Below are 26,393 nucleotides of genomic sequence, written 5' to 3'. Positions count from 1 at the left end.
GAAGCATTCATGAAGATGGATAAAATTAGGATATACTAAATAATTAAATATAACATTGTAAAAAGGTATGTACTCTCAACATTAAAGGAACATAAATGATATAATAATATGAAAAGTCATGTAAATGCACATGGTAGAATTAGGATATATTAAATAGTTAAATAAAACATGGTAGAAAGGTATGTACTATCAACATTAAAGAAACATTAATGATATAATGATATGAAAAGTCATGTAAATGCACATGGTAGAATTAGGGTATATTAAATAGTTAAATAAAACATGGTAAAAAGGTATGTACTCTCAACATTAAAGGAACATTGATGATATAATGATATGAAAAGTCATGTAAATGCATCGGATAAAATTAGGATATACTAAATAATTAAATAAAACGTGGTAGAAAGGTATGTACTCATGAATCAAGAGATTATGAATGACAAAAATAGATAGACATGGTCAATATGGATAAGGGATGAGAAAAAGGTACTTAATGCTATGAAACACATGAAAGATAGTAACCATGCATGGATGGAAGAAAAATAACTAGAACATACTACATGCCAACATAAAGTGAGAAAGACATAATTTCCTACTCTTTTTCCGAACGCTTCTTCTTCGAGCTTGCCTCTTGTGTTTGCACATAGAATATTATTTGAGAGGAGAAGGGAGAGGATTAATATTTGAGAGGAGTGATTTTCTACTTATGGATGATCTCCTATTTATATACATTTGGGGATAGGATGGTTGAGATATTTTAAATTTCAAACGGATGGTGGTTACTAGGTTGCTATCCATAAATTCAAAATTCTAAACTTATCTCCGACTGATTTTTAAATTTCGAATTTAATTTTGTTTTTAGAAGGATGGTCGTTACAATAATCACTTGGCCTGGTTAGAGTAATTACTAACTCAATAACGTTTAATCAAGATTTTAGATTTAAGCTAAGATATGTGAATACAAGTATATATTCGTGTTGAGAGATTCATCACACACTATAATCAAGTGTACGACTCAAGTCGAATTTAAATAATTAAATTAGTATATGTATCCATGTATATATACGGATAATATACGAAAATATATAATATTTTTTTATTTTTAAATAAAAATACGCATAATAATTTTTGTTATAAAATTTTTATAAAATTAATTAAATTTAGAGTTTAACTATTTTCAATACTGAAAATAATAAAATCAATGAGTAATAATTTTGTTTATTTTTAAAGTATAATAATTTTTCATTAATAATAATATATAATTTATGATTAAATTAAAATATTTATATTAGAATTTTATTTTTTCAAATATTTTTTTTAATAATATTAGTGATTAAATTTGTAGATAAAATTTGAACAAGTACAATCTAATAAAAGATACAATTTGTCTTAAATTATCTTTTTTATTATCATAGCAAAAAAATTTATGAAAAACTATTTTTGTTAAAATATATCTACAAAAACTTTTAGTAAATATTGACTCAAATATTAATATGATAATAAATTAAATTAAATAATTAATATAATAAATTAATTACAATTGTTTGGCTCAATGAAGTAAGTAAATAAATAAATAATACCTTATAAATATATTATGTAAAAATTATAACACTTTTTAAAATTATTAATCAAAATATATAAGACAAAAATTAATGCAAATCCAATCAAAACAAAATTAATTTATTTATTTCATTCAAATTTAATAATTAATATAATTAATTATTTATAGTTAATATGATCAAATAAAATATTAAATAAATTCTTAACTTTGTCAATCTATAATAATAATAGCCAATGAGTAATAGTTCAAATGGCATAGACTCCCCCATATTCAATTAAGAGGTTGCGGGTTTGAGTCTCGTATCTTTCCAAATTTTTAGCCATAATAGCTCAAATGGCATAGTCTCCCCATACTCAATTCAAAGTAATATTTTTTTTAAATATATGTGTGTTTATTTGAGTTATGTGCAAAATAATTAGTAAATTTAAAATTTTCATATTATAAACTTTATGTTTAAGTCTATCTTACAAAATTAAATATATTTTTAAAAGAAGAAAACATTTACATTTCATTATCATCGTTATGCATGACTAATTTTTGTTAATCCACATTTGCATGACTTTTGGAAACTAAACCTGTGATCCGGTTACATAGATTTTTTTTTTTTTTTAGCTTAAAATTTATGTAGTAAATCTCATTTGGTCCATGTTCCTGAACCTGTGGATAGAACAAGGTATTGTTCATCGTCATGTTTTTTATCTTCTTTTGTTTTGTTACTATCAATTTGAAATTTCCAGGAAAAAGTCAACATCCGTATAAAATTGCTTCTGAATTAAGGTTACCACCACCCATCTATTTAAAAATCTTCCTTTTTCAATGTCTTGGAATCACAGACACGCAAAGCCTTCAACTTATTCAATTCTTTTTAGTTTTTACATTCTTCAGATTCAAAACTCCTATATATATTTCTTACTTTGACATTCGTTTAATTAAAAATAAAAGTTTATCATTGTTCTTGTTTAATTATAATATATCATAGGCTTAATCAATGTGCAACGTGTATGCTATTAAATCATGCAAAGTGCAAACGTTAACATTACTTTGTTTCTATCACCAAAAACCTTGTTCTGTTCTGTTCTGTTCTATTCTATTCTTCATCCACATGTAGATCACAGAATCATTAATTTATATACAACATTGTTGTGAGTTGTGACAATTGTCTTAACCCCATTGATTTATGGTTTCAACAGAATGATCATCACCCTTTTGAAGGGGATGATGGAAGATGATGATCAAGTTTTTTCCATGACCAAGATGATGAGGAGGAAAACATGTTTGATTATGATAATGATGATGGGCATGTTTGTTACAACAACATATGCAGCAGGTGACACAAATAATGTTTATAGTCCATGTCTTGATGCTAAGGTTCAGACAGGAGATGGTTTCACCTTTGGAATTGCTTTTGCATCAAACAAACAATCTTTCTTACAGGACAATGGTGGTCCTCAGCTTTCCCCCTGCGACCGCCGCCTCGGCCTCGCCAGCAACGGTGCATCCGTTGCTGTCTTTAGGCCAAAAGTTGATGAGATCTCCTTACTCACCGTTAACAGAAACGACACGGTATGTAATTATATTATCGTTCGTATATTTCTTTCTATCAGCTTAAGTTTTTAGAGTTAATTGATCTCATAAAAGTATCTAAGAGGTTTTCATGAATTCGAAATGATCAGGCTTCGGGTAGTGGATATATGGTTGCATTTGCTGGACAGAAGTATGCGGCAAGATCACTTCCAATCATGTTTGCTGATAACACACACACAATTACTAGCTTCACCCTGGTAAATTTGATATATAACTATTTACGTGTCTTTTTCTATTAGTTTAAGTTTTTGAGATAACTAGTTTTATGATATGATTATGATATCAGAGTTTCTATGACCAAAAAGTATAGAATTCGATTCTTATTAATTCCAAAGACGTGTTAGAGATATAATCATTCATATACCTCTTTCTATCTTTTTTGAAAATATTCATAACAGTAAACACATTTAACAATAAGTCTGTTGGAGAAGTTGTAATTCTAAAATTTGGATGGTGATTGATTGATTAATATCACACACAATTACTAGTTTCACTCTAGTAAATTAGAGATATAATTATTTAAGTATCTTCTTCTATTAACTTAAACTTTTGAAATAAATAGTTTTATGATATGATATCAGAGTTCTTATGACCAAAGATTTAGAATTCGATTTTTGTTGTTTAAAAGAAAGAATTTCAGTAAGACGTGTTAGAAATATAATCATGCATGTGCATCTTTCTGTCAACTTAAATTTTTAGGATAAGTAATTTCATAACAGCAAACACATTTAACAATAATAGTCTTGATTGATTGATTAATATCACACAGGTTCTTGAATTTAGTGGGGGAACCCTTCAAAACTTGTTCTGGAAGAGTTACGGCTGCAATTCGTGCTCCGGAGGAGGAAACATTTGTCTGAACAACACAGATTGTGCAGTTCCAAACTCAAAGTGTCAAGAAAATGGAGGTAGTGGCTGCAACATAGGCATACAATTGGCATTCTCAGGGACAGACAAGAATCTTGATGTTCTTAATTCTTGGTATGAAGTCAAGAATCTAAGACAGTACTCTCTCTACACTCTGTACTCCAATCTGCGCGACACCATCGTTGCGCCGTATGAAAAGTTTTTCTAAACTCCTAAACATGTAATTAATTACTCTCTTGATGAAATTGTTTTATGAGTATAGACCAAATTGGTTCCTTAAATACTAAATAACTGTTTCTTGTGCTACACGTTAAATCTTGTTGCTTCATTGAAGTTCAGTTTGGTTAAACTCAACAACTAGAGTTTCAGGCTCAGTTATAAGATTAAAGGCTAATTCTTTTCCTGGTTTAGAATTCATTTATAATCATCTATGGATGTTGTGTTGCGTTCAAAGACTAATTAATGGCCTTTTCAAGTAAGTAATGCAGGCTCATGTTTTAGTTATATGTTGATTTTATTGGAAAAGAATCACAGAAGAATGAGGGAATATTTATGAAGACCAAAAGAAGATACCAATAATTAGTGTAGGAATAAAGCTGCAGATTGCTTGCTTGCTTGTTATGCTGCTCAGAGAGTGTGAATAAGCTTATATTATCATAATTCATAACATTAACTTTAAATTTTCTGAAAATTAATTTGGGTTGGTCGAATAGTTAATTTATTTATCCGTTTAAATAAATATAGGAGTTCGAATAAAAGAAAAAATTTCAAAGTCAATAAAAAATTGAATAAAAAATATTACTTTGAAATAATTTAATTATTCTTATGAAAGATTATAGTCTGCTTTCGTAATTAGAAACATAAAAAAAATATATTATTTTTTAATTAAAAAAGGATTGTATTAAACCCTATATAGTTAATATAAAAATTTTGTCGAATTTTTGTACCCTTTTTACAAATGGTTCATTTGAATTTAATTCGATTATTATTCACAAGTTGGTTTACTTTGGCAATTATTTATAGAAGAAAAATAGTTTGAATTAGTAATTTTTAGTATTTTTTGTTATTATTTGATCAGTATAAATATTATATTATTTTTAACAAATAAATTTTATTATCTAATTCATATGTACAAATTTTAAAAAATATAGATACAAATTATATTAATTTATGTGTATAAACTTTAATAAATAAATATAAAAATTATATATTTATTGTATACAAAATTCTAATAAATATATATATATAAATTATTATTGACTAAATACTAACTAAAAATAATAATATTTACTTGTCCTATAATATTACTCTTTATAAAATTCTTCAGTAATATAATTTTGGATGCTTTTATTCAATTACTTGTCATGTAACAATGATATTAGCTTATTATATCAGTTCTTTAATTTCTTCTCAAGATACAACATGATGAACATATAAGGCACTAAAAAACAGTCTCCAATCATGTTTAGTCAGAAAAGAGGACTCATTCAACCAGCGACACCACTGCCAATCACCATTATTTAATTTAATAGCCTTAGACCAAGACCAATTCAATCCGACAAATACTTGTATGTTTTCATAATTGTTATTTTTTTAAATTACATGTATATTATTTTAAATAATGAATTATTATAAAATTTTTAAAACACTACTAAATGTTTTAAGTAATTTTTTTTTCACATTATTTCTCATTTTAATAGATTTGAACTTCATTTAATAAAATATCATTAACTAATAATAAATTTCTCATTTTAATAGATTTGAACTTCATTTAATAAAATATCATTAACTAATAATAAATTATTATATACACAAACCAAAATAAATTATTATGATTTCGAATAAATCGCTATAGTAAAATTGGTAGATATACTGTTCTTAGGAAACAGTGCTATACATCTCGGTTCGAATGGTTCAAATAAATTCATTATATATAAAATAAGAGATAAATGTATCGAAATTTTATAACCTTTTTAATACGATCAAAAAAATATTTTATCTATAAAATTTTTGTTCGTATTAAATTTTGTCGTGTAGACCTTTCGTTGAGGCCCGCTATACAAAAGCGAAAAAAATTTTATTCTTCTCTTTTTTTTCTTTTTTTTTAACATTCAAAATTTATTTAAGCAATAAACAACTTATCAATCACTCATCCTATCATCCAACTAAAATTTGTCAAATGTTTTAACTAATTTATCTATCCTGCTAGTGTTTCTATAGTAGTGGACACTGGACAGCGCACACCACTACAAAAAGAGGGAGAAATATCAAAGTCAAGGTCAAAATTTTCCACAAACACATACTATTCTCCCAATAATTTTCACACTAAAATGTCAACCATCCACAACGTAGCCCCACAAATATTGTGTATGGATAGCGTGGCCAATGCAGCACCTCCTAATCAATATAAATACACCTCCTTTAGCTTTATGTTCCTATAACTAACCATATCACACATCTTGAAAGATAATATGAGGATGGAGAAAAGGTTGTTGCTAAAGATGTGTGTTATGGGAATATGGGTAATGATGGGCATGGTGAAAAGTGATGGTTCTGTTGGTGACATAGTGACACAGGAATTCTTCAATGGTATTATTGATGAAGCTGATGATAGCTGTGCTGGGAAGAAGTTCTACTCCAGAGATGCATTCCTCAGTGCCCTCAATTCCTATGATCAGTTTGGTAATCTTGATACTCTTGATGACTCCAAGCGTGAGATTGCTGCTGCTTTTGCTCATTTCACCCACGAAACTGGACGTACGTTATTGTATATTTATTCGTATTTTTTTTTTTTACCAAAGATAAGATATTCGAACCTGTAATCTCTTAATTGAGTATGGGAGACTATACCGTTTAAGATTATACTCCTCATACTCAATTAAGAGGTTGCGAGTTCGAGTCTCCTATATTTAGTTAAAAATAAATAAATAAATAAATAAATTATTTAAATTTAAAATATTATTTATCTCTTTGTTTTCACGCGTTAATAGTTAAAAATCAATAAATTATTTAAAAAATTTAATTAAATTATTATCTAATAATTATTAACTATTAACTTTACATAAAAACACTGGATACGAGTTTGATTGATTTTTTTTTTTTGGTATTTTTTATTTTAAAATTTTGTGAGGTGAAAAAACAATAAGTAAAACAAAATTAAGAATTTTATTATTTTTATAATTTTTTATTCTGAAAATAGAAAACATTCTGGGTCGATCTGGATAAATTTTAGTTGATAAGAGTCAATCATACTTGCATTATTGTTCGACCGGCCAAAATAGACTCAGATTGGCTCGGTTTGAATGGTGTCGGTCATACTTACCTTCGGTTTGGCCGATCGAATTAGGTTTAGGTAGTTTTTCATAAACATAAGCCTATATAATTATGATTTTTTTAAAGAAAATAGTTTTTACTGTTAATTATATATTCTACAACAATTAAAATTTAATGAATAACTATAAACTAACACTAAAACCAATTATAGTGCATTTGATTTGACGTTTTCATTTTAGCATTTTTCTATTTATATGATTTTGTTAAAAAATATATAAATAATTTTTTTATTTTTACCTCATGTTTTTATTTTTTTTTCTTTCACAAAATTTTTAAATTTAAAAATATTAAAAATAAAAAAATAAAAATACAAACTAAATACACTCTTATATTACACTTTTAATTTTGTTTAAGATTTTGTATAGAAAAAATAGAAAGTACTAAAAATAATTAAATCTCATTTACTGTTTTTACTTATTTTCAGTTTCTTCTTCAATAATCTTTAAAAAAAAACAGATTTTTTTAATAAAAGATACAAAAAAAGAGCAAGATATTTTGTTTCTCTGTCCTTATCTTTACAAGCAAAGGAACTTTTATATATGTATGCTGTCTTTTTTTTGTTGTCTACGGTATCTCTCAACCCAATAAATTAATGACTAGTTTATCATGATTTAAACTCTATTTAAGAGTTTGCTGTACTTTTATTTATTTCAAAAATATTATCCAAAATAATTATTGCAAGATGTAAATGTGAATGCAGATTTTTGCTACATAGAAGAGATAGATGGTGCATCAAGGGACTATTGTGATGAAACAAACACAGAATATCCATGCAACCCAAACAAAGGGTATTATGGGCGTGGCCCAATTCAAATATCATGGAACTTCAACTATGGGCCTGCAGGGAAGAACATTGGGTTTGATGGGCTCAATGCACCTGAGACTGTGGCCAATGACCCTGTTGTGGCCTTCAAGACTGGACTTTGGTATTGGATGGAGAATGTGAGACCTGTGGTTAGCCAAGGCTTTGGTGCAACCATTAGAGCCATCAATGGTCAACTTGAGTGTGATGGTGCTAACCCTACCACTGTTCAGGCTAGGGTTAATTATTACAAACAATATTGTTCACAATTAGGTGTTGACCCTGGTGATAATCTTACTTGCTAGTTGCTTGTGACTACTTCTAAACTCATCATTATTTAGGGTTATAAATTTGGATATCATGTCATACATACATTTATGTCAATAAAGATCTCACTCATGAATGAGATCCTATTTAGGAATTTGAGGAAAGTAACATATATACAAGTTTTAATGTGCTTGTTTCAATAAAAATATTTAGTAATAAAAAAAATTAGCCAAAAAAAATCTGAACTTAGTTTATTTAATATTTATTAATTATTATAGCAATTAATGAAGGCTAAATAAAATAAGTTCTGACTGTTCATTTTGTCTTCCTAATATTACCGTTGTTTCAGTTTGATATTTTTTTACCCCATGAGATGATAGTGATAATTTTTAAACTAACAATGTTTTCTTTCATTTAAATTAATGTCCATTTGAGATAGATATCAAGGTATATTTAAAGATCAAGAAATTGTGATAAATAAAAATTAAACTATTACATATTCAAATAACGTCTATTTTTTTTTTATTTTGGAAATTATTAAGAGGAAAATGTTTTTCTTGACTAGTTTAATGTCAGCTGCTTAGTCCTTTGGGTTTGGTGAGGACCAATATATATTAAATTATTAATCAAAATAACTAATGTGTTTGTTACTTTGTTTGCACGAAGCTAAGCAGCCACTAGTTAACTTTAATTAATTAGGGTCTACAAGAAATCAAAGCCAATTAGAAGAAGAAAGCAAAGCCTAATACATAAAAAATAAAAAATAAAAAATATCAAATGGATAATGATATATATAATGACCAAGCCCAACAAAAGACAATGTCAACATTATTAATCACTAATGTTTGTAGTGCTCATCATATATACACTATGTAGTTTTCTTTTTTCGCAATTAAATAATATTAAATTATTAATATGAACTATTAGAGCGTTTTTAATAGAGTATTTTTAAAGTATTATTTTTAATTTTTTTAAAAAATAAATTAATTTAGAATTAAAATCTGTATTAAAATTGATTGATGAAATAAAATTGGTATTATCTTAAAAATACGGTGTCACCTTAATAGAAAATTAATAAAATTTTGTTATTTATATAATTATATTGATGAAATAATTAAAAATAATATAAAATTTTAACTAAACTAAAATTAAAATTAGAGGAACAAATTTTACTTTTAATTTTAAATTATTATTTATCACATATAATTTTATAAATATTTATGTATCATTTTATAAAACTTAAAATGAAATTAAAATTTGACCAAGCGTTAGATGCTCTTATTTCTCATTAAGTCTCGTTATCCGTACATGCATAATGAAATTGTCACCAAATAAAGAAATTAGTAACTGCAAGTCAAATTGATTTATTGGGACTCATTAATTAATTAGAGACTTAATAAATGCTAAATAAGATAAGTTTTGGTTTTTTTTTTTTTTTGTCTCTCTAATATTACTCTTCTCGATCTATATATTGGTAAGAATCTTATAATCACATATAAAAGATATGAATAACAAAAATAATAATAACCAAAATACCCAAACATATAACAATAATAGTAACCAAATTCAAAAGGTTAATAGTAGTGGAACTCATTTTTGTAGATTATATATATTGAATAATATATTTATGTGTGTGTTTGTGGAAATTAATATTGGAATTGAAACTTGAAGTTGTTATAATTTAGAAAAAAAAACGAAGAATTAGAAAAGTATTATTTTTGTTATTCATATATTTTATTTACATTGATTTTTTTTTAATTTTCTTTGATATTTTTCTGATTTTGTTTTTTAATTATGATATTTTAATAGATATTGCAATTTTTTTTTACCAAATATAAGAGACTCGAAAATAAATATGGAGAGACTATGTCATTTGAGCTATTACTCATTGGCTAATAGATATTGCAATTACTTAAATTAAATAACAAAAGAATATATTATTAAATGAATATACGTGAATCATATATTCTGCATTTTGGTAGATCCGTATGCAAGTTTCCATCTATATATAACTAACACACACATCTTGAGCTAAAGTAATAAATAAATAAATAAGATAAAAAGGTATTATGGGATTCAATAAAATAATAATAATTGAGCTAGCTAGTCATCTATGTAAGTATATATATTTAATTTGATGGAGAATATATAATGAATATCAATGACCAGGGCCTTTAGGACTTGGTCCAGAAGCCAAACGCTGAAGCCAAAAAGCCATGGTGTTCTTGGCATGTTCATATGCTGATGAAGATGAAGAAAATGTATATGACTGAAGGTGGTTGGCACTTGCAAAATCCTCTGAATTTGAAGAACCCCTTAATAAAACCCTACCTGCATCCACCCCACTTTGATTATTATGGCTCATCAAAATACCCAAACATATAACAATAATAGTAACCAAATTTAAAAGGGTAGTAGTAGTGGAACTCATTTTTGTAGATTATATATATTGAATAATATATTTATGTGAGAGTGTTTGTGGAAATTAATATTGGAATTGAAGCTTGAGGTTGTTATGATTTGTGAGTAGTGAGAGAAGAAATTGGTGCCTTTTTATAGTGTGGCAAAATGGAGACTGCTAGCTAGTGATAGTGGTAAATTCGAGGTGGTTTTTTTCGACTTTTTTAGTGGACACATTGTTTTGAAGGGATTTAATTAATTGCGTGTTGACCAAGAAATGTTATTGGAGGAAGCTGCCATGCATGTGAATTATGTATGACGTACTTGCTTTGCCGGGTATGTATGTATATATAATAATAATTTCAATTTCTTCTTTGAAAATGTCAAACCCTATGTTACTATATTTTCAAAGATTCAAGTGTTTTTTTCTTTATTGACACAACAAATTTTAACTCTTTAAATATTTTAATATTATAATTTTAAATAATTAAATTTATTTTAATAATTTTTATCAAATTATAGCGTTATACGATTTAAACCATATTATTATTTTATATTTTACCTTTTAAGTTTATTCCTATAATTTTATATAAGATATACATTGATTTGGATATTAAGAAAATATTTTTAATTTTGATGTGCCTATTTTAGTTATTTATGAATTCGTCCATGCTCAAGAGTGAAGACATTTTGGCAAGTAGAGTCGACATACAATTTATGTGATATTGGGAATATTTTGTTTTATCATATATATGAATCATGTTTCCTGGTCGGAAAAAATGGAATTTGACTAACTACACTTCTGTTATATTTGACTATGCCCGAGAAAATGGAAATCATAGTACGGCACACGTAACCTAATGCTGAAAAATTTTAACACACAATAGTTTGGGTGAGGGAATTTAACAACAATTCAACGACTTTTATTGTAGCAAGTCCCAAATTCTAACTCAACAACCCACACGGTTTTTGATAAATCAACCACCCCTTTGAGGGCTGACTCATGCTCACATGTACTTTGTTGAAAACTAAAGAAAACAACAAAATTACTCAAGTCAGAGGCTACTAGGGTCTAGGGGTGTTCAAGAGTTCGATACAACTATACAAGGCATATTTTGCCGGATTTTAATTTGTTATTTTTATCCCATGTTATTTTTGAGTGATTTGGGATTATGCTTGGAGCCATTTGATCTAGTCTAAAGTTATTTTTTTAATAACAAAAAATATATTTTAAAATAAAATTAGTAATATTATATTATATTTTTATATTTTAATTAATATTTTTTATATTATATGATATTATTTTTGTTTTAAAATAATTTATTTTAGTATAAATATGATATAATATTTATTAAATTTGATTTTTAAAAGTAAAATTTTATTACTTTAATATATAAAATTCACAAATTTACATATACTAATTTTATATCAAATCGATCCAATTTATTTTAAATCAATTTCGAGTCGAATCAAAATAAAATCCGAATCTAATTAAATACGCCCAAGCCGACCCATGAACTTTTAGAGGCTACAAATACAGAGAGCTCTGATAGAATTAGTATTGGACTAGTCAAATTAGAGAATTATACTATAAATATGAGTATGATGTAATAATGTGAATAGATATGATGTAATTGGAAACTCTACTTTCTCTCTTGTCCATCACCTTCAGAATTGCAATGCGTCTCCCCTTCTCTGCAGCATCCCCAGCGGCTCCTCCCTTCTCTGCCCTGGGTTTCACTGCTACCAGGAGAACCATCAGCGTCGCGCGTGCCTCTTCCCCTTCCGTCACAGCCTCGCTCTTCGTCCTTGCTCCTTCCTCACACGCCACCCACAGTGGAACGAGCCAACAACCGCGCGTGCCGCCATCGCTGGAGAACTCGAGGCTTGGTGTCTTTGCAACACGATCCTAGGGAAATGATGCTGCCATGAGCGGTGGTGGCCTAGCCACTATCGGCGAAGAACGGCGGAACCAACCTTTGCGAAGAGCTCGCGGTTCTCCTTCGTGCAACTCGACAACGTCACAGAATCACCTCCGAGATCGGATGCCCTCGTCCCTTCCTATTTATAATATAATTCTCTAATTGGGCTAGCCCAATACTAATCCTATCTCGGAGGCGATTCTATGATGTTGTCGGGCCGCGTGAAGGAGAATCGTAAGCTCTTTGTAATGGCTGGCTCCGCCATTCTTCGTCGATAGCGGCTAGGCCACCACCGTTCATGGCGGCATCATTTCCCTGGGATCGTGTTGCAGAGGCGCCAAGCCTCAAGTTCTCCAACGATAGCGGTACACGCGGTTGTTGGCTCGTTCCACTGTGGGTGGCACGTGAGAAAGGAGCAAGGACGAAGAGCGAGGCGGTGACAGAAGGGGAAGAGGCACGCGCGACACTGGTGGTTCTCCAGACAGTAGTGAAACCCAGGGAAGAGAAGGGAGGAGCCGCTGGGGATGAGTTAGGCCTTTTTAATAAGAACCAAGTCCAAATCCGTTCTCAGCAAAAATGTGTTAAAAATTGAGCCAAACATTAAAGAAAATTATTTTAATCTGATGGGTCTTGCATTTTTTAAACAATAGAATCTTGGTGGTTAATTTTTTTTTTAATAGTAGCATAGACAATATTATTTTAGGATTACTGGTATTTTTTTTTAATTACCAGTAATTAGAATTTACAATTTTCGTTAGGATTTATATTTTCCTGCAACTTTGAGAACAAAATTATTTTAAAAGGTAGGGTAATAATAAGATTAGTATTGGACTAGCCCAATTAGAGAATTATAAATAAAAATATGATGTAATAACGTAGATAGATATAATGTAATTAAAAACTCTACTTTCTCTCTTTGACCCTAATTCTAAGAATTTCTCTTCTATTCTCTCTAATTCTTGATACAAATTTGTATCACTCTCCCATACCATTGTCCTTTCGGAGAAAGTAGCATAGAAACAAGAAATTATATTTAACTCGCTATTTTATAATCCCATGCTAATTCATGTTTCTTAGTAGGTAAAATAGTAGGTACTATATAATATCTCATAAAATTTGTGTATACTTGGCATCACTTGAATACTTAGTCAAATTCGTTTTACAAAAACTAAAATTATCTAGAATCAGAACGTCTTAACCAATGATCAGGACATTGTTTTTATAATACACCATCGACTGATTAACTAAGTTATTTGAATTACCGCATCTATCTATGTACAACATATAAAAAGCTAATACCAATGTTTATGGTTATTATTTACTATTTTATAATTTTATCATTTTAAGTATTTATGCATAAAAAAAAGCTAATAGATAAAATTTAATATGTAAAATTATACATGAAGCCACTGATGAAAATGTCATCCCATTTTTAACACCCTCCGTCACCAAAGATAAATAAAAGCACAAAAACCTGAAATGTATAAATCTACACCGAAAAACAATTATTGCCAAGCTATCTGGATGATGCTGAACGTTTTAAAAGCACAAGACAGATAGATATCTATCAATCTAATAGAAGGGGCTTAATACATCAAAATCAACAGTTTTCAAGCGCTACTTGGTTTAATTCAGAAAAAGGGGAAAGAAGGAGAGGGGGGGGGGGGGGGGGGTTCGGATCTTAGATATACTACAGTATATCAGTGTGCTTAGATGTCACACATGAGCTACAGAAGCATGCAGCTTATCTATTCCATTTTCCATCCAGCATTTGGTTGTAAATAATTTTAATCGCGATTGGCACTTAACTGTACAGTGTTTGATATCTGAAGCATACGAAATTCAAGCATGAAATACGAAGAAACGAAAAAAACATTCCATGCCTTTTAAAAATCCTTTGCTCTTTGCCTCAATTGATCAAGCTCCCTTTCTATCTCAACATCTCGAAATGGAATTCCGGTGTTGGCGCTAGTTGTGCTACTTCTTCCAGGGGGAAGCTCTCCTTTCTGCTTCAAGCAAACAGTTAAAGAATGAATAGTTAAAAAGATATGTAGCATGTGGGAACTAAACAATTTCTCTCCCTTCACTTAGTTTATCATGATATAATGATATTGGAGAAAGATAACAGTCATTCGAAGCATACCTTCGAGCCAACAGAGAGTTCTTTCTTCAGATTTGCAAGGTCATCATCAACTGATGAGCTCTCTAGCATTGCAAACTGCAAAAATCAACAGTTAATGTGTTCATGTTGGGGGGGAATCCATAATTCCAAAAAAATCAAAAAATAAATTGTACAGCCTTTGCAACTTCAAACTTCACAAATTTCATGAATTTAAAGATCAAGGGATGATGCGGCCCTAGATAAGACTCGAGAATCAATCAATTTCACCACCAACTCAGACAATGAATCCAAACACATTTGGAAATTAGAGTTATCCTGTGGTTTAGTGGTTCTAAGCCATACTCAAATCATAATTAACCAAAGGAAAATATTTACAATAGAAAAGTTTGTAACATAATCATTGGAACTCCAGTGTCAATTTTCCTAAGGAAGAACTTCTCAAGAGGTGATTTTCAAAATTTCCAAGGGAGGTGAACTGGGCAAATTAGCATAACTACCTTTGGTATCCCATTAGCAGGCATTTATATACTAACCCAGTGACAAACACAATGAACATAGCTATGATAATATTTTAGAAGAATATATTTTCCATTATTATTATTAGAACATCAATACATTTTATAAACCTAGGCTGGCTTTATTTTTATTTTTCTTTCACAAGCTCAACATGTAACTATATATACAAACTTGAACGTTACATGGTACACAAGTTACCTACCTTCCCTTCAAGATCATCACTTGTTAACTGGCCAAGAGCTTCGGCTTGGGACTCCATTGCCATCACTATCAAGATAACATAAAATAAATACGAAGAAAATAATCTTATATTTCATATATAATAAAAAGCACATAGAAATTTCATGCAAATGGTTCTGGCATACACGCCATTTCCAATTGAGCTACTATTCACATATTGATTAGGCACTTATCATGTCCAACTATACCAACTTCAGTTTTACTCATAAATTACTCATAAACTTCTGTTACCATATATTTTGACTACAATTACATGAACTACAACAATTTAAGAAATAAGAATAGCACACACATAAGGGCATAAAATCTATAAAACACAAGGTATGTGTTCAGCATAATCGTAATAACTCGTGAATATGCAAATAAAACTATTCAGATTGTTGAAATGAATGCAAATGTCAAATATTTTGAACCACTAGAAGCTTCAAGATATCAGATTATATATATATATATAGGAAAGGGGAGCAGGATACAAAGCATAGAACCATTAATATCTTTCTGTCAATCCAATTTAAGCAAGGGCATACATCAAGGATAGACCAGCATAGTATTATTATATATTTATATACCCGAACAACTAATGAGTAATGTCAATAATTTTTATTCACCTTTCTCTTCCATTTTTTCAAAAGCAGACAGAGCACCACTTGTATTGACATTTCCCAGCATCTCACTCACCTTGGTTGAAGTCCTAAAGGAACATTAATCAACAACCAGGATTAAAAGGGATTAGGAATAGACTGTAATAAAATGCGAGTCAATCAGAAAATGGTTTGGACAAACTTTGCAGATTGAGCTCTTGCTTTCAGAGTATCCTTCTTTGATCTCGCCTCCTGTATCTTACTCTCCAGAAGCTACAAGCAATTAACAAAGCAAAAATGGGAGAAACTTACATCACTAGTTATAACAAAAAAATCCTGCGTTATAATTAAAATAGCCCAACAATTTTCAACAGCTTATGGGATTCTGGGAAGATGCAATTTCTTACAAAGCAGCAGAAATACAGCATTGTGTCCACATCCAGCACACAAATTAACATCAATAAATTATTGAACCAACCTGATGCACCCAATTCGAACACTGGGCTACTTATAATTAGCTAGCAATAAAATTAGACTTCAATAAATGATGGGACCATAAATTATTGGTCTAGTACACAAAGCTCGAATATATTAAAGAATTTCTTCTTTTCAACAAAATTTAAAATGCATTATTGACATTAGCATTATAGGCCCACTTTCATTCATTAGGATTTACATTAATATTCAAAACCCAAGTGGATTACTTCTCTTCCTTTCGCACTCATATTCATATCCTTATGCCTATTTCTTTCAGCCATTTCCTGTTTTATATTAGTATACTCAATATAATTTACTTGAAACTTCATAGCTAACCCAGATTTATCATACAATCACAGGAATGGAGAATTTCATATCCAATCGGATGTTGAACCTTAGTGGAAGCCCAACAACTCAATAGGTTATGACTAGGGTTTTCCTAGATATCATCATTGAGATGGTAGAAAGAAAACAAGAAGGTAACATAAGCTTCACACATACAGGTACTCTATAGGTAGGTACACCTAGGATTGGAGAAAACACACATAACAGCTATCCATCCTAAGGAAACCAAGGTGTGTAACAATCTAGTAAGGTTTTAGGAACATACATCCCAATAATCAATACTAATCCAGAGTGACATTCAAAGAGGCAGCACTGCAATTCATCAAAGTGCTTCAAAAATACTTTTATAATACTGATCATTTCAGAGTCTAAATGTACCAACAAAGAATAACATTTACCCGTGTATTGGAGACAAGATTGTCAACAACACTCTTTTGTTGATCAAGTTGGGCTTTCAAAGAACTAGCATTATCCTGCAATATATAAGAAGCATATAATAAGACAACCTTATTATAATAATGAATTGAAATATATAAACAAAATCACTTCACAGATATTAAGTATTAAAAGGTCTTTTCACTACTGAAGAAATTTGAACTAACATCAGATAATCACAAAACCTTATAACAGGACATGACAACCTTAATAGTCAATTCACATCATAGACGTATACATTTGACTATTATAATAAATCACTTGCGTACACAACAAAAAGAAGAGTTAGGCATGCTTGTAGGAAAGAGAATTTGATACAGCAATACATCACTTGGGTAGACAAAGGAGTTCCCATCGACCTTTAAGAAATGCTTGTATGAATGGGAACCATAGCAAGTATAAGTAAAAAATGTTTCAATTCAATTAATCAAAGGAAGGGAGGAAAAAATACTACCGCATTTAACAAGGAAAGGAAATTAAAAAACAAAACTTCATTTGATTATTTGCACATCCCTATATGTAAAAAAAATCCTCTCCAAAAACTAGTAACTCAAAAGAGCAAAAGTCCCCCAGAGGATAAGGGAACGTACTGCATAAGATTTGCGTCTTTTAAGTGCTTCACGGGCAAGATCTTCCTCACCTTTCTGAAGAGCAAGTTGTGCTTTACGGTACCTACATCATATTTAAAGCACAAGGTGGTATTTATACACATAAGGTCATAAGTAAATTAAGATAATAATTCTTTCATACATTACCACTCTTCAGAAGCTTGTTCTGCTGCTTTGTATTTATTTTCCAACCGCTTTTGAGATGCCAACACCTTAAGATAGAATATGAAGCAAAAAAAAAAATGACATAAGCATTGCTTCTTTTTTTTTTTTTAACGTCTTTTCAGCTTTCAACTGTTATAGCTAAACCTCAAATAGTTCCCAATAGCTTCTTTTTTCTCGTTTTTTTTGGGGGATAAAAATCAATAACTAATGCCTTGTCATAAAAAATATTCAAAACAAGCAAATAAAAACAACGAAGCAACAAAAACAAATAATTCTGAAGAAACAAAACGGAGTAACTAACTTGTGCTGTAGCTTGACGCATTTTGGTCAAGTCATCGTTCATCTCAAGCACGGCTTGCTCCAATATCTTCTCCGGATCTTCAAATGAACTAATGATTGCATTTGCGTACGACTGCATTACTAAGATGACAAAATCTAACCATAACGATAAATAACAATGAGAATATTAAATCTAAACCTAAATATTTTCTCATAAAAAAATTCCCAGTGTTCGTGTTATTCACCTTCACAACTCTGGCGAATCTATCAAACAGGTTCATTCGAGTACCAAGAGCTCCACCTCCATTCGTGGAACAGGAAGATCGCAGAGGCTTCACAACCTTCACTCCTCTAAGCTTCACAACTTCAAGCACAAGAACAATCGAAGTTAGTGAATAAGTTAATTTCAACGAATCGTAGGACAATAAAACACGTGTTACCTCCGTTGCCGAAGAAGGAAGTGGTGAGAGGAGGTTTCTTGGTTAGCGAGGTAGACGACGAAGAAGAATAATGAAATGGCGCCGGGGGTAATCCTGTAAATATGTGAAGCTTCGACGCCATTTTTTTCTTTTCTTTTTTATTTTGGAAAGTGATGAGTGATGAGAAGAGGAGTGTTGCTTTGGCTGAAATGGGAGGATGAAGAAGAAAACGATAAGAATCGGAAGATATTGAGAATTTTGGGAACACTCCTCAACCTCACTCCTCTTACAGTATTTTTTTTTTTGTTTCCTACGGTATCCCCCAACCCGACAGGTCAAGGATTAATCCGTCGCGGATCTGAGCTCTATTTAAGGGTCTGCCGCTGGCCAATGGGTTGCTGCATGCACAAGGTGACACTCCTCTTACAGTATAACAGTACAGCTACCACGCTCGCTACTTTCTTATTAATGGGCCTGATCCTGGGCCTGAACATAATTGGGCCAACAAGAATAAGATCACTGTTAACCAAAAAGTCAAAAACCATAAAAAGGAGTACACCAAAAACAAAACCCGTAAAAAGGAGGGTCGTCCTCTTGACCAAATACCATGGTTAGAGCTGAAATTGAGTCAAGTCAGCTCATGAGCTAATTCAAACTCGACTCGTTAATAGTTCGATAAGATGAGCTAGTGAGCCAAGTTTGAGCTTGGAATTGAGCTCGTAAATTAAATGAGTCGAGTTTGAGCTTGGATAAGCTCAAACTGACTCGATTATATATATACACATATCCTATATGCATTTAATCTATATTTTTAATATTATATATATACATATGAAATAGTAATATATAATTTTATATATATATATATATATATGATCTTAATTATTTGAAATTTTATATTTATTTTTTATATATAATTTTGATGTAGGACATCAATAAAAAATTTATAATTTATTGATAGATAGAAATATATAAAATTAATCTTTTTAAATATTTTTTAAAATATATAAGTTATAATTTATTGATATAGAATTATAGATTAAGTATTTATGTTTCTATAATTTGAGTCAGCTCGTGAGCATTCGGTGAGCCGAGTTTGAACTTACGAAATATGCTCGATTATTAATGAGTCGAGCAATGAGCGAAACTCAATTTTTGTGAGCCGAATTTGAACTTGGTCTAACTCGACTCAGCTCGACTCACTTCCAGCCCTAACTATGGTAATCCTCACCACAGACAAAAATATGTTGATGTTTATAAAAAAAAAAAACGCCCAAAGAAATTATTTTAAAGCGAGCAATGTTCGTTTTATTAGGCAGAAAAATCAAGAAAATACTACCATCAAAGAGTGGTGAAAACTTACATATAATTATTTTTATATAAAATTAATAGTTAAAAATTATTGACTCACATATAATTGTTTTACGTAAAATTGATCATAATTAAAAATTATTAAATAATATTTTAATTAAATATATTAAATTATTTAATAATTCTTAATTATTAATTTTATATAAAAATAATAGTACCTGAACTTTTATCTTAATTAAAAGACATGACATCAAAAAATAAAAAATGTCAAATCTTCTTAAATTATTATGGAGTATTATGGAGCTAGCTCCCTTGAGAAAGAGGTTATTCGACCTAGCTCCCTGCAAGAAGCATTCCTTTCAAGATTTGTCAAGGATGCAAAAGTAGGTTTCGACTGTGACAATAAATGACGACGTGAGTATAACAAAATAAATACAAATCACAAAATAAAATATTACCGTAGAAGTGGGAGGTCTAACGATTTTTTTGTGACTTACTGGGACCAGATCTCAATATAGAACATCAATAAACTCACGTTTTTTCGACCAGAGAATGGCATCGCTGGGATTTCTCTCTCCTTCGACCACCTCCTTTCTTAGCATTGGATTTTTTAGGAGCATGATTCTCGTCAGAATCATCCGAATTCTCTGTGGGTTTTTTAGGATCGGAGCCTACTCCGACAATCTTGGTAGGACGCAGCTAAAACATAAAAATAATTAAATTATATATAGAAGCAACAAAGTAAAATTGCACAAAAAAATGTGATACTAGAAAGATATTTGGTGATCTTCCGTAGTACTAATAAGGTGGTAACTGGTAAGTATGAAATATGTATTCTCAAAAAAATTATAAAAAATATATATTTAATGAAAAATTATTAAATTTTAAGAAAAAATTATGATTATAAAAAAGTATCAAAATTCAATTTTTAAAGCATTTTTTGATAAAAACATATTTAATATTGAATTAAAGCATTTTTTGATAAAAACATATTTAATATTAAATATTTTTATTGCATTTTTAAATTATTTGAAGACATTTTTATCGATAGAAAAATTCGAATATATTTTCGAGTGCATTTTTTGTAGTTTACCCAAACTTTATAATTGTTTTCTTTAGAAAAAATATTTAAAAAATAAAAATCCATCCAAATATAAGATATCCAAATCCAATCCATTAGAGTCACCAAAAAAAAAATTCAATCCATGATCACCTCATCTTCTATATAAAATCTCACCAAACTTAAATCATGTGAACATGATTAATCTGTTGAATATAAATATGGCAATTTCCAAAAATTTAAGGTCATAATTAGGGATTCGGTCTCAAAAAAAGAATAATAATGTAAATACCATTGACACTGACATTGATGAGAACCAAGTTAACGACGAAGAGATTCAGCCACTGCCACCAACATGCGGTATATGCACCCTCCCTATATCTGTCGGCAATGTCTTCAACAACAACCACCATTGCATGCACCCTCCCTATTACTGCCATAACTGCATCAGCCGCTACCTCGTTTACTACGCCCGATTCGTCACTGCACAGAACGTCCATTGCCCTGACTTGAAATGCACCGTAAAGTTAGATCCAATGGCATTCAAGATTCTCATCCCCGAAAATATCTTCGATAAATGGTTTGATACAACAGTCAAATCGGCACTCCTTTCGATGGAGTATCAGTGTTGCTGTCCTTTCTACTCAGAATTGGTCATCAATGAGTGTAAAGATAAGTCTGTGAGAAAAGTGAAGTGCCCTAATTGTAAGGAGTTTTGCTTGAAGTGTCAAGTTCCTTGACATCATGATAAAAGCTGTTATAATCATGGTGTGCACGATAACGATGTGAAGTTTGCGAAGCTTATTTGTAAGAAACAATGGCGTAAATGTTCTCATTGTTCTTGTTGGGTTGAGCGAGTTAATGGATGTAATTTCATTTATTGCAGGTATAATTAAGTGTGAAACTTTTTTATTTTCTTTTTTCTTTTACCAATTCTTATCCATATCTACATATTTCTTAGTTTGATGGTAGGTTTTAAAAAATTAATTTGTAAATTTGTTTGATTTTTGGATTTACTGGATTTTAATGGATGGTTTAATTGGATTTGAATGGATAAAATGTTTTAAGGTTTGACTTGTGAGTTTGATAGTATTTAATGAAAGATTTTATTGGATTTGAGTGGACCTAATTATATTTTAATTAGTGAAAATTTATGTGGAGTTGATATTTAAAAATTATTAAATAATTTAATAATTTTGATTAAATAATTATTTTAAAATTTTTAATTATTAATTTTACATAAAGATAATTGTATATAAATCTTTATTATTTTAATTTGATGGTAGATTTTTGAGGGTTTGATTTTTAGAGTTATTGGCTTCTAATAAGAAACTTGATTGGAATTTTTATTTTTTATTTTAAAATTTTAAAATTTAATTTTGACGTAGCATGAAGAAAATTTTGAAAAAATATGTAGTTCATATATTCATATATCAAAAGAAAATAATAAATTTATTTTTTTAGTGAATATTATTTTAGTTTATGAAGTATGCATTATTTTGATGTGGAATAAATTAATAATGTTGGTGATACATTAATAATGTAGGTGCGGGTTTACTTCTGCTATATATGTGAAAAAGATTATTACTCTGATAATTGTCTGGACTCTTTGCTGCATATGTATCTGGAGACCTTTGAAGAGAAAATTTCAAAAGTAGGAGTTCTATTGGTGTTAGCATTCTGGGTTTGTTAATTAATGGACTAATAGTTTATAAAGAGTTAATATTTAAAGTGGTCTATGAATTTGTATTTAAATTTTTATGTCGTTCTTGAATTTAAAATTGTTTTAAATTTGTCTCTCAATTTAATAACAATGACGTCGTTGGATAGAGGCCACGTTAGAAGTCATGTTGTACTGATAAAATATTACTATTTCATTTTTTTGCGCTTTAATAGAACATAAACAACATCTTGAAACAACAATATTTTATCAGTCTAGCGTGACTTCTGACGTGGCCTTTATCCAGTCAGATCATCATTTTGTCACCGAAAAGCATTTTAGGGATAACCATTGTTAAGTTCAGAAATAAAATTAGGACGATTTTAAGTTTACGGATGACACTAAAACTTGACTGCAAATTTATGAAGCACTTTAAATATTAATTCTTTTATAAAACCCCATTTATAATCCCAAAATTAGTTTTTTCAATAGTGGTTGACATTTTTAATGTATTTTATTTTATTATTTTTTTAAGAAACAAACAATGTTTATCTCCTTCCTGTTATATGCAAATAAAAGCTCTTTTTCCTCCAATCAGAAGAGAAGTTAGTTAAGCTTGGATGATACAGTGTATAAGAATAAATGATGATATATTTAGTAAAATATTTAGAGATGAGTAAAATATTACTCACTCTTAACCTTTTTTAGTTAAAAAATTAAGATAACATGAATTGATGATAATATAAATAATAGAAATTTTGAATCAAATTAATATTTTGTAATAATTATATTTTAACAATATACAAAAATAATTCTACCAATAAAATTATAACTATTTTTTAAAAAATTATCTAATCCATTAGATATCTATTCTTGGAATTTCCTATTAATAAGAAATTCCAACAGTGCTGGTTCCATTTTCTTAATGAACCAATAGTTCATAAAATAAAATTTATGATATGAAAGTTAGTTTTTTCAATAATTGTTGATATTTTTAATATATTATTTTTTTTATTAAGAAACAAACCATGTTTATATTCTTTCTGTTAAACGTATACAAAAATATGTTTTTCTTTTCGAGGATTTTTTTTACAAAATAAAAAAATTAATTATTTTCTTCAAAACAAATTTTTAACTTTATTTTTGTAAATACGATTTTTTTTTGAATTAGCAGCAAGTTCGTCGCCTCCGGCGAACTCTATAATGAGTTCGGCACATTATATAAACAGTGTGGGACCATTTTGGTTTGTCACTTTCTCCTTCTATTCTATCTTCTAGAATTTTTCTGTTACTTTTTTCTGCCTTTTCGACATCCGTAAAGTTTATTGTGGATGACAGTCTAAGTTCCAGGTTAATAAATAACAGTCTATTTTTTTTTATGTTAAGTTGGTTTACTGCTTACATGTTAGATAAAATTGTTAGGTATAGATCGTTTATTAGTTAAAATAATAGATTTATTATTTACATATTACTTATAGGTAGATGTACTTTTTAGTGTTGTTATATTAGGTATATTATTTTATGCTACCGTTTTTTAATATAGTGGCTATGTATCATCATGTAAAAGAATATAGGAAAGTACATTATTAGATAATTTAGTTATTTGTATAGCATTGTGTTGTGAGTTAGAAGGTAATTAGGTGAGCACTAAAATTTAAGGTTAAGTTACTTATAAATTAATATGACGACGCCAGTTAAGTAGGTTAAGCTTAAAATTAGTAAGTTTATAAGCCATTTTTCATTTAGTTAATTTTTTAATAATATAGTATGTGATTTTATTTTAGTAGATTGTGTTTCGATGGAGCAGCAGTTATTGGATTATGAACATGAGATGTATAGATTGGATCAGGTTGAGCACATCGTTGGGAGGCTTGATCGAGTGGTATAATTTTTTAACCCCTTTTTTTTTATTTTATTATAGTGAAGAAAAAAGTGAAGAGTGAAGTGAACTTGCTATTGTATGTATTGAAGGTACCGTTCTTTGTTAAAAATTATTTTTTTTTTGTTTGGTAGGCGCCTCGGATCTTGCACACCAAACGGAACTTGATGACACGGCCGACGGAGCAGATTAGGCCATATATGAGACGAGCCGGTTTTGAGTACGTCGCATACATGGTGGAGTTTGAGCATGATTGGTCGCTTACCTCGGCATTGATAGAGAGGTGGAGGCCTGAGTCTCATACGTTTCATTTGCCATGCGGAGAGATGACCATCACCTTGCAGGACGTGGCATATCAGTTGGGATTTCGGATTGATGGTGATCCTGTCAGTGGATGCATCGGTGGGTAGGAGCAGCACCACCAGGGACGGACCATTGAAGAGTTGTGTGAGCAGATATTGGGTGTTGTTACTGGCCCAGAGGACAGACAGTCACAGACTAAGTGGACTATCAAGCTTACTTGGTTCCACAACACGGTTTGTGGAGAGCTAGAGCAGGATGCCACAGAGGAGCGGCTGATGAGGTATACTAGAGGATACATCATGCAGTTGATCGGCGGTATCCTCTTCCCCGATGCATCTGACTCTCAGGTGCATATCAGGTGGCTTCCCCTGCTGGAGGACCTTGATGCATGTGGCCGGTTGTCGTGGGGCTCTGCTGTGCTGGCATGGCTGTATCGCCAGATGTGTTGGGCCACAGAGCATGGCCAGCGCAACCTGAGAGGATGCGTCAGCCTGATGCTTTCTTTGGGCCTACCACCGTATTCCGTTAATACGGCCTGATGGGTTTGATGCTCGTCGCTTTCCCCTGGTCGAGAGGTATCATAAACACTAACCAAAGTTATTTAAGTAATTATTATATAGTTTATTAAAAATAAAGGCTAAAATGTTATGGTTGTTGGTTGTGTAGGTGGGTTCAGTACCGGCCGGACAATGCCACAGGCGAGGCACAGGTTGAGGTAGTACAAGCGTACGTTGAACGGGATTGGGATGATGAATGTAAGTTATTAATGTTTATTTCTAAGAAATTAATGTTTAGTTATCTGTTGTACGTATTGCGTATGATTATTTGAAGTTTGATGTGCATCTGTGTTATGTGAACACGTTGAGTGGACGCCATATGCTGACCCGCAGCTTTTTGGCCTAGTTCCACCGGCGATAGCAGAGGCAGATGCCTCGGCGGCGGTTGTTTGTCCACTGCTGTACTTTGCTATCGTCGAGTGGCATCAGATGGACCGGGTGGTACGTCAGTTCGGTGGCCTGCAGCACATTCCCACTAGGCCACTGAACATTGACGACATGCACAGGCTGGACGAGAGATTCGGTCGTGGCGAGTGGTTCCCGCATCTGCTTGGTGGCTGTCACAAGGCTTGGGCCAACCATCGTCTACCGATATATCATCATATTGACATGTAGCCGTCCCTCCCGTACATGACATGGTACCTGCAGTGGGCCCACACAGAGTTATTCGGTTTGGGTGACCATTATTTAGTGCCTGCTG

At 30.5% G+C, this 26,393-nt stretch overlaps 5 protein-coding genes across 8 annotated transcripts; 3 read left to right on the top strand and 2 right to left on the bottom strand.

Moving 5' to 3' along the window:
- The first annotated feature begins 2,100 nt into the window (after window positions 1-2,100).
- LOC107628955 (uncharacterized) lies at window positions 2,101-4,457 on the top strand. 2 transcript variants are annotated; one of them, XM_016331603.3, is made up of 4 exons: window positions 2,101-2,234; window positions 2,752-3,124; window positions 3,235-3,342; window positions 3,915-4,457. In XM_016331603.3, the coding sequence occupies exons 2-4, from the start codon at window positions 2,753-2,755 to the stop codon at window positions 4,218-4,220; spliced, it is 786 nt and encodes a 261-aa protein (XP_016187089.1). In that variant the 5' UTR covers window positions 2,101-2,234; window position 2,752; the 3' UTR covers window positions 4,221-4,457. The 2 variants fall into 2 exon arrangements, with proteins under 2 accessions (XP_016187089.1, XP_088364554.1); XM_088508428.1 differs by lacking the exon at window positions 2,101-2,234 and adding an exon at window positions 2,292-2,338.
- Window positions 4,458-6,440: 1,983 nt separating this feature from the next.
- LOC107628961 (endochitinase EP3) lies at window positions 6,441-8,653 on the top strand. Its single transcript, XM_016331609.3, has 2 exons — window positions 6,441-6,769; window positions 8,046-8,653. The coding sequence occupies exons 1-2, from the start codon at window positions 6,484-6,486 to the stop codon at window positions 8,450-8,452; spliced, it is 693 nt and encodes a 230-aa protein (XP_016187095.1). The 5' UTR covers window positions 6,441-6,483; the 3' UTR covers window positions 8,453-8,653.
- A 1,793-nt stretch (window positions 8,654-10,446) lies between these two features.
- On the bottom strand, window positions 10,447-10,928 carry LOC148569706 (uncharacterized). Its single transcript, XM_088509756.1, has one exon. It carries the CDS (start codon window positions 10,843-10,845, stop codon window positions 10,573-10,575), a length of 273 nt encoding a protein of 90 aa, XP_088365882.1. The 5' UTR covers window positions 10,846-10,928; the 3' UTR covers window positions 10,447-10,572.
- Window positions 10,929-14,192: 3,264 nt separating this feature from the next.
- On the bottom strand, window positions 14,193-19,267 carry PTAC4 (plastid transcriptionally active 4). 3 transcript variants are annotated; one of them, XM_016331611.3, is made up of 11 exons: window positions 18,945-19,267; window positions 18,750-18,868; window positions 18,527-18,637; window positions 18,208-18,272; window positions 18,043-18,124; window positions 17,416-17,490; window positions 16,398-16,468; window positions 16,223-16,305; window positions 15,577-15,641; window positions 14,880-14,954; window positions 14,193-14,742 (listed from the first exon to the last, which is right to left on the bottom strand). In XM_016331611.3, exons 1-11 carry the CDS (start codon window positions 19,063-19,065, stop codon window positions 14,623-14,625), a joined length of 987 nt encoding a protein of 328 aa, XP_016187097.1. In that variant the 5' UTR covers window positions 19,066-19,267; the 3' UTR covers window positions 14,193-14,622. The 3 variants fall into 3 exon arrangements, with proteins under 3 accessions (XP_016187097.1, XP_016187099.1, XP_016187098.1); XM_016331613.3 differs by having other exon boundaries at window positions 18,527-18,645; window positions 18,945-19,200; XM_016331612.3 differs by lacking the exon at window positions 18,945-19,267 and having other exon boundaries at window positions 18,527-18,660; window positions 18,750-18,870.
- Window positions 19,268-20,521: 1,254 nt separating this feature from the next.
- On the top strand, window positions 20,522-22,034 carry LOC148569705 (uncharacterized). Its single transcript, XM_088506599.1, has 2 exons — window positions 20,522-20,617; window positions 21,570-22,034. Exons 1-2 carry the CDS (start codon window positions 20,522-20,524, stop codon window positions 22,032-22,034), a joined length of 561 nt encoding a protein of 186 aa, XP_088362725.1.
- Window positions 22,035-26,393: the final 4,359 nt, after the last annotated feature.

This window comes from Arachis ipaensis, chromosome B3 (assembly GCF_059453495.1).
Source record: "Arachis ipaensis isolate K30076 ecotype BB chromosome B3, ASM5945349v1, whole genome shotgun sequence".
In the NCBI taxonomy this organism is placed as follows: domain Eukaryota; kingdom Viridiplantae; phylum Streptophyta; class Magnoliopsida; order Fabales; family Fabaceae; genus Arachis; species Arachis ipaensis.
Note: the sequence above shows the minus strand (reverse complement) of the source record. Positions and strands in the feature narration are given on the sequence as shown.

Coding starts and splice junctions, on each gene's coding strand:
- LOC107628955 (XM_016331603.3), top strand. CDS start 2,753: ATGATCATCACCCTTTTGAAGGGGATGATGGAAGATGATGATCAAGTT. Junction 3,125..3,234: donor CCGTTAACAGAAACGACACG/GTATGTAATTAT, acceptor CGAAATGATCAG/GCTTCGGGTAGTGGATATAT. Junction 3,343..3,914: donor CAATTACTAGCTTCACCCTG/GTAAATTTGATA, acceptor AATATCACACAG/GTTCTTGAATTTAGTGGGGG.
- LOC107628961 (XM_016331609.3), top strand. CDS start 6,484: ATGAGGATGGAGAAAAGGTTGTTGCTAAAGATGTGTGTTATGGGAATA. Junction 6,770..8,045: donor TTTCACCCACGAAACTGGAC/GTACGTTATTGT, acceptor ATGTGAATGCAG/ATTTTTGCTACATAGAAGAG.
- LOC148569706 (XM_088509756.1), bottom strand. CDS start 10,845: ATGAGTTCCACTACTACTACCCTTTTAAATTTGGTTACTATTATTGTT.
- PTAC4 (XM_016331611.3), bottom strand. CDS start 19,065: ATGGCGTCGAAGCTTCACATATTTACAGGATTACCCCCGGCGCCATTT. Junction 18,869..18,944: donor TTCCTTCTTCGGCAACGGAG/GTAACACGTGTT, acceptor TTGTGCTTGAAG/TTGTGAAGCTTAGAGGAGTG. Junction 14,743..14,879: donor AACTCTCTGTTGGCTCGAAG/GTATGCTTCGAA, acceptor TGCTTGAAGCAG/AAAGGAGAGCTTCCCCCTGG.
- LOC148569705 (XM_088506599.1), top strand. CDS start 20,522: ATGGAGTATTATGGAGCTAGCTCCCTTGAGAAAGAGGTTATTCGACCT. Junction 20,618..21,569: donor GATTTGTCAAGGATGCAAAA/GTAGGTTTCGAC, acceptor TCTCAAAAAAAG/AATAATAATGTAAATACCAT.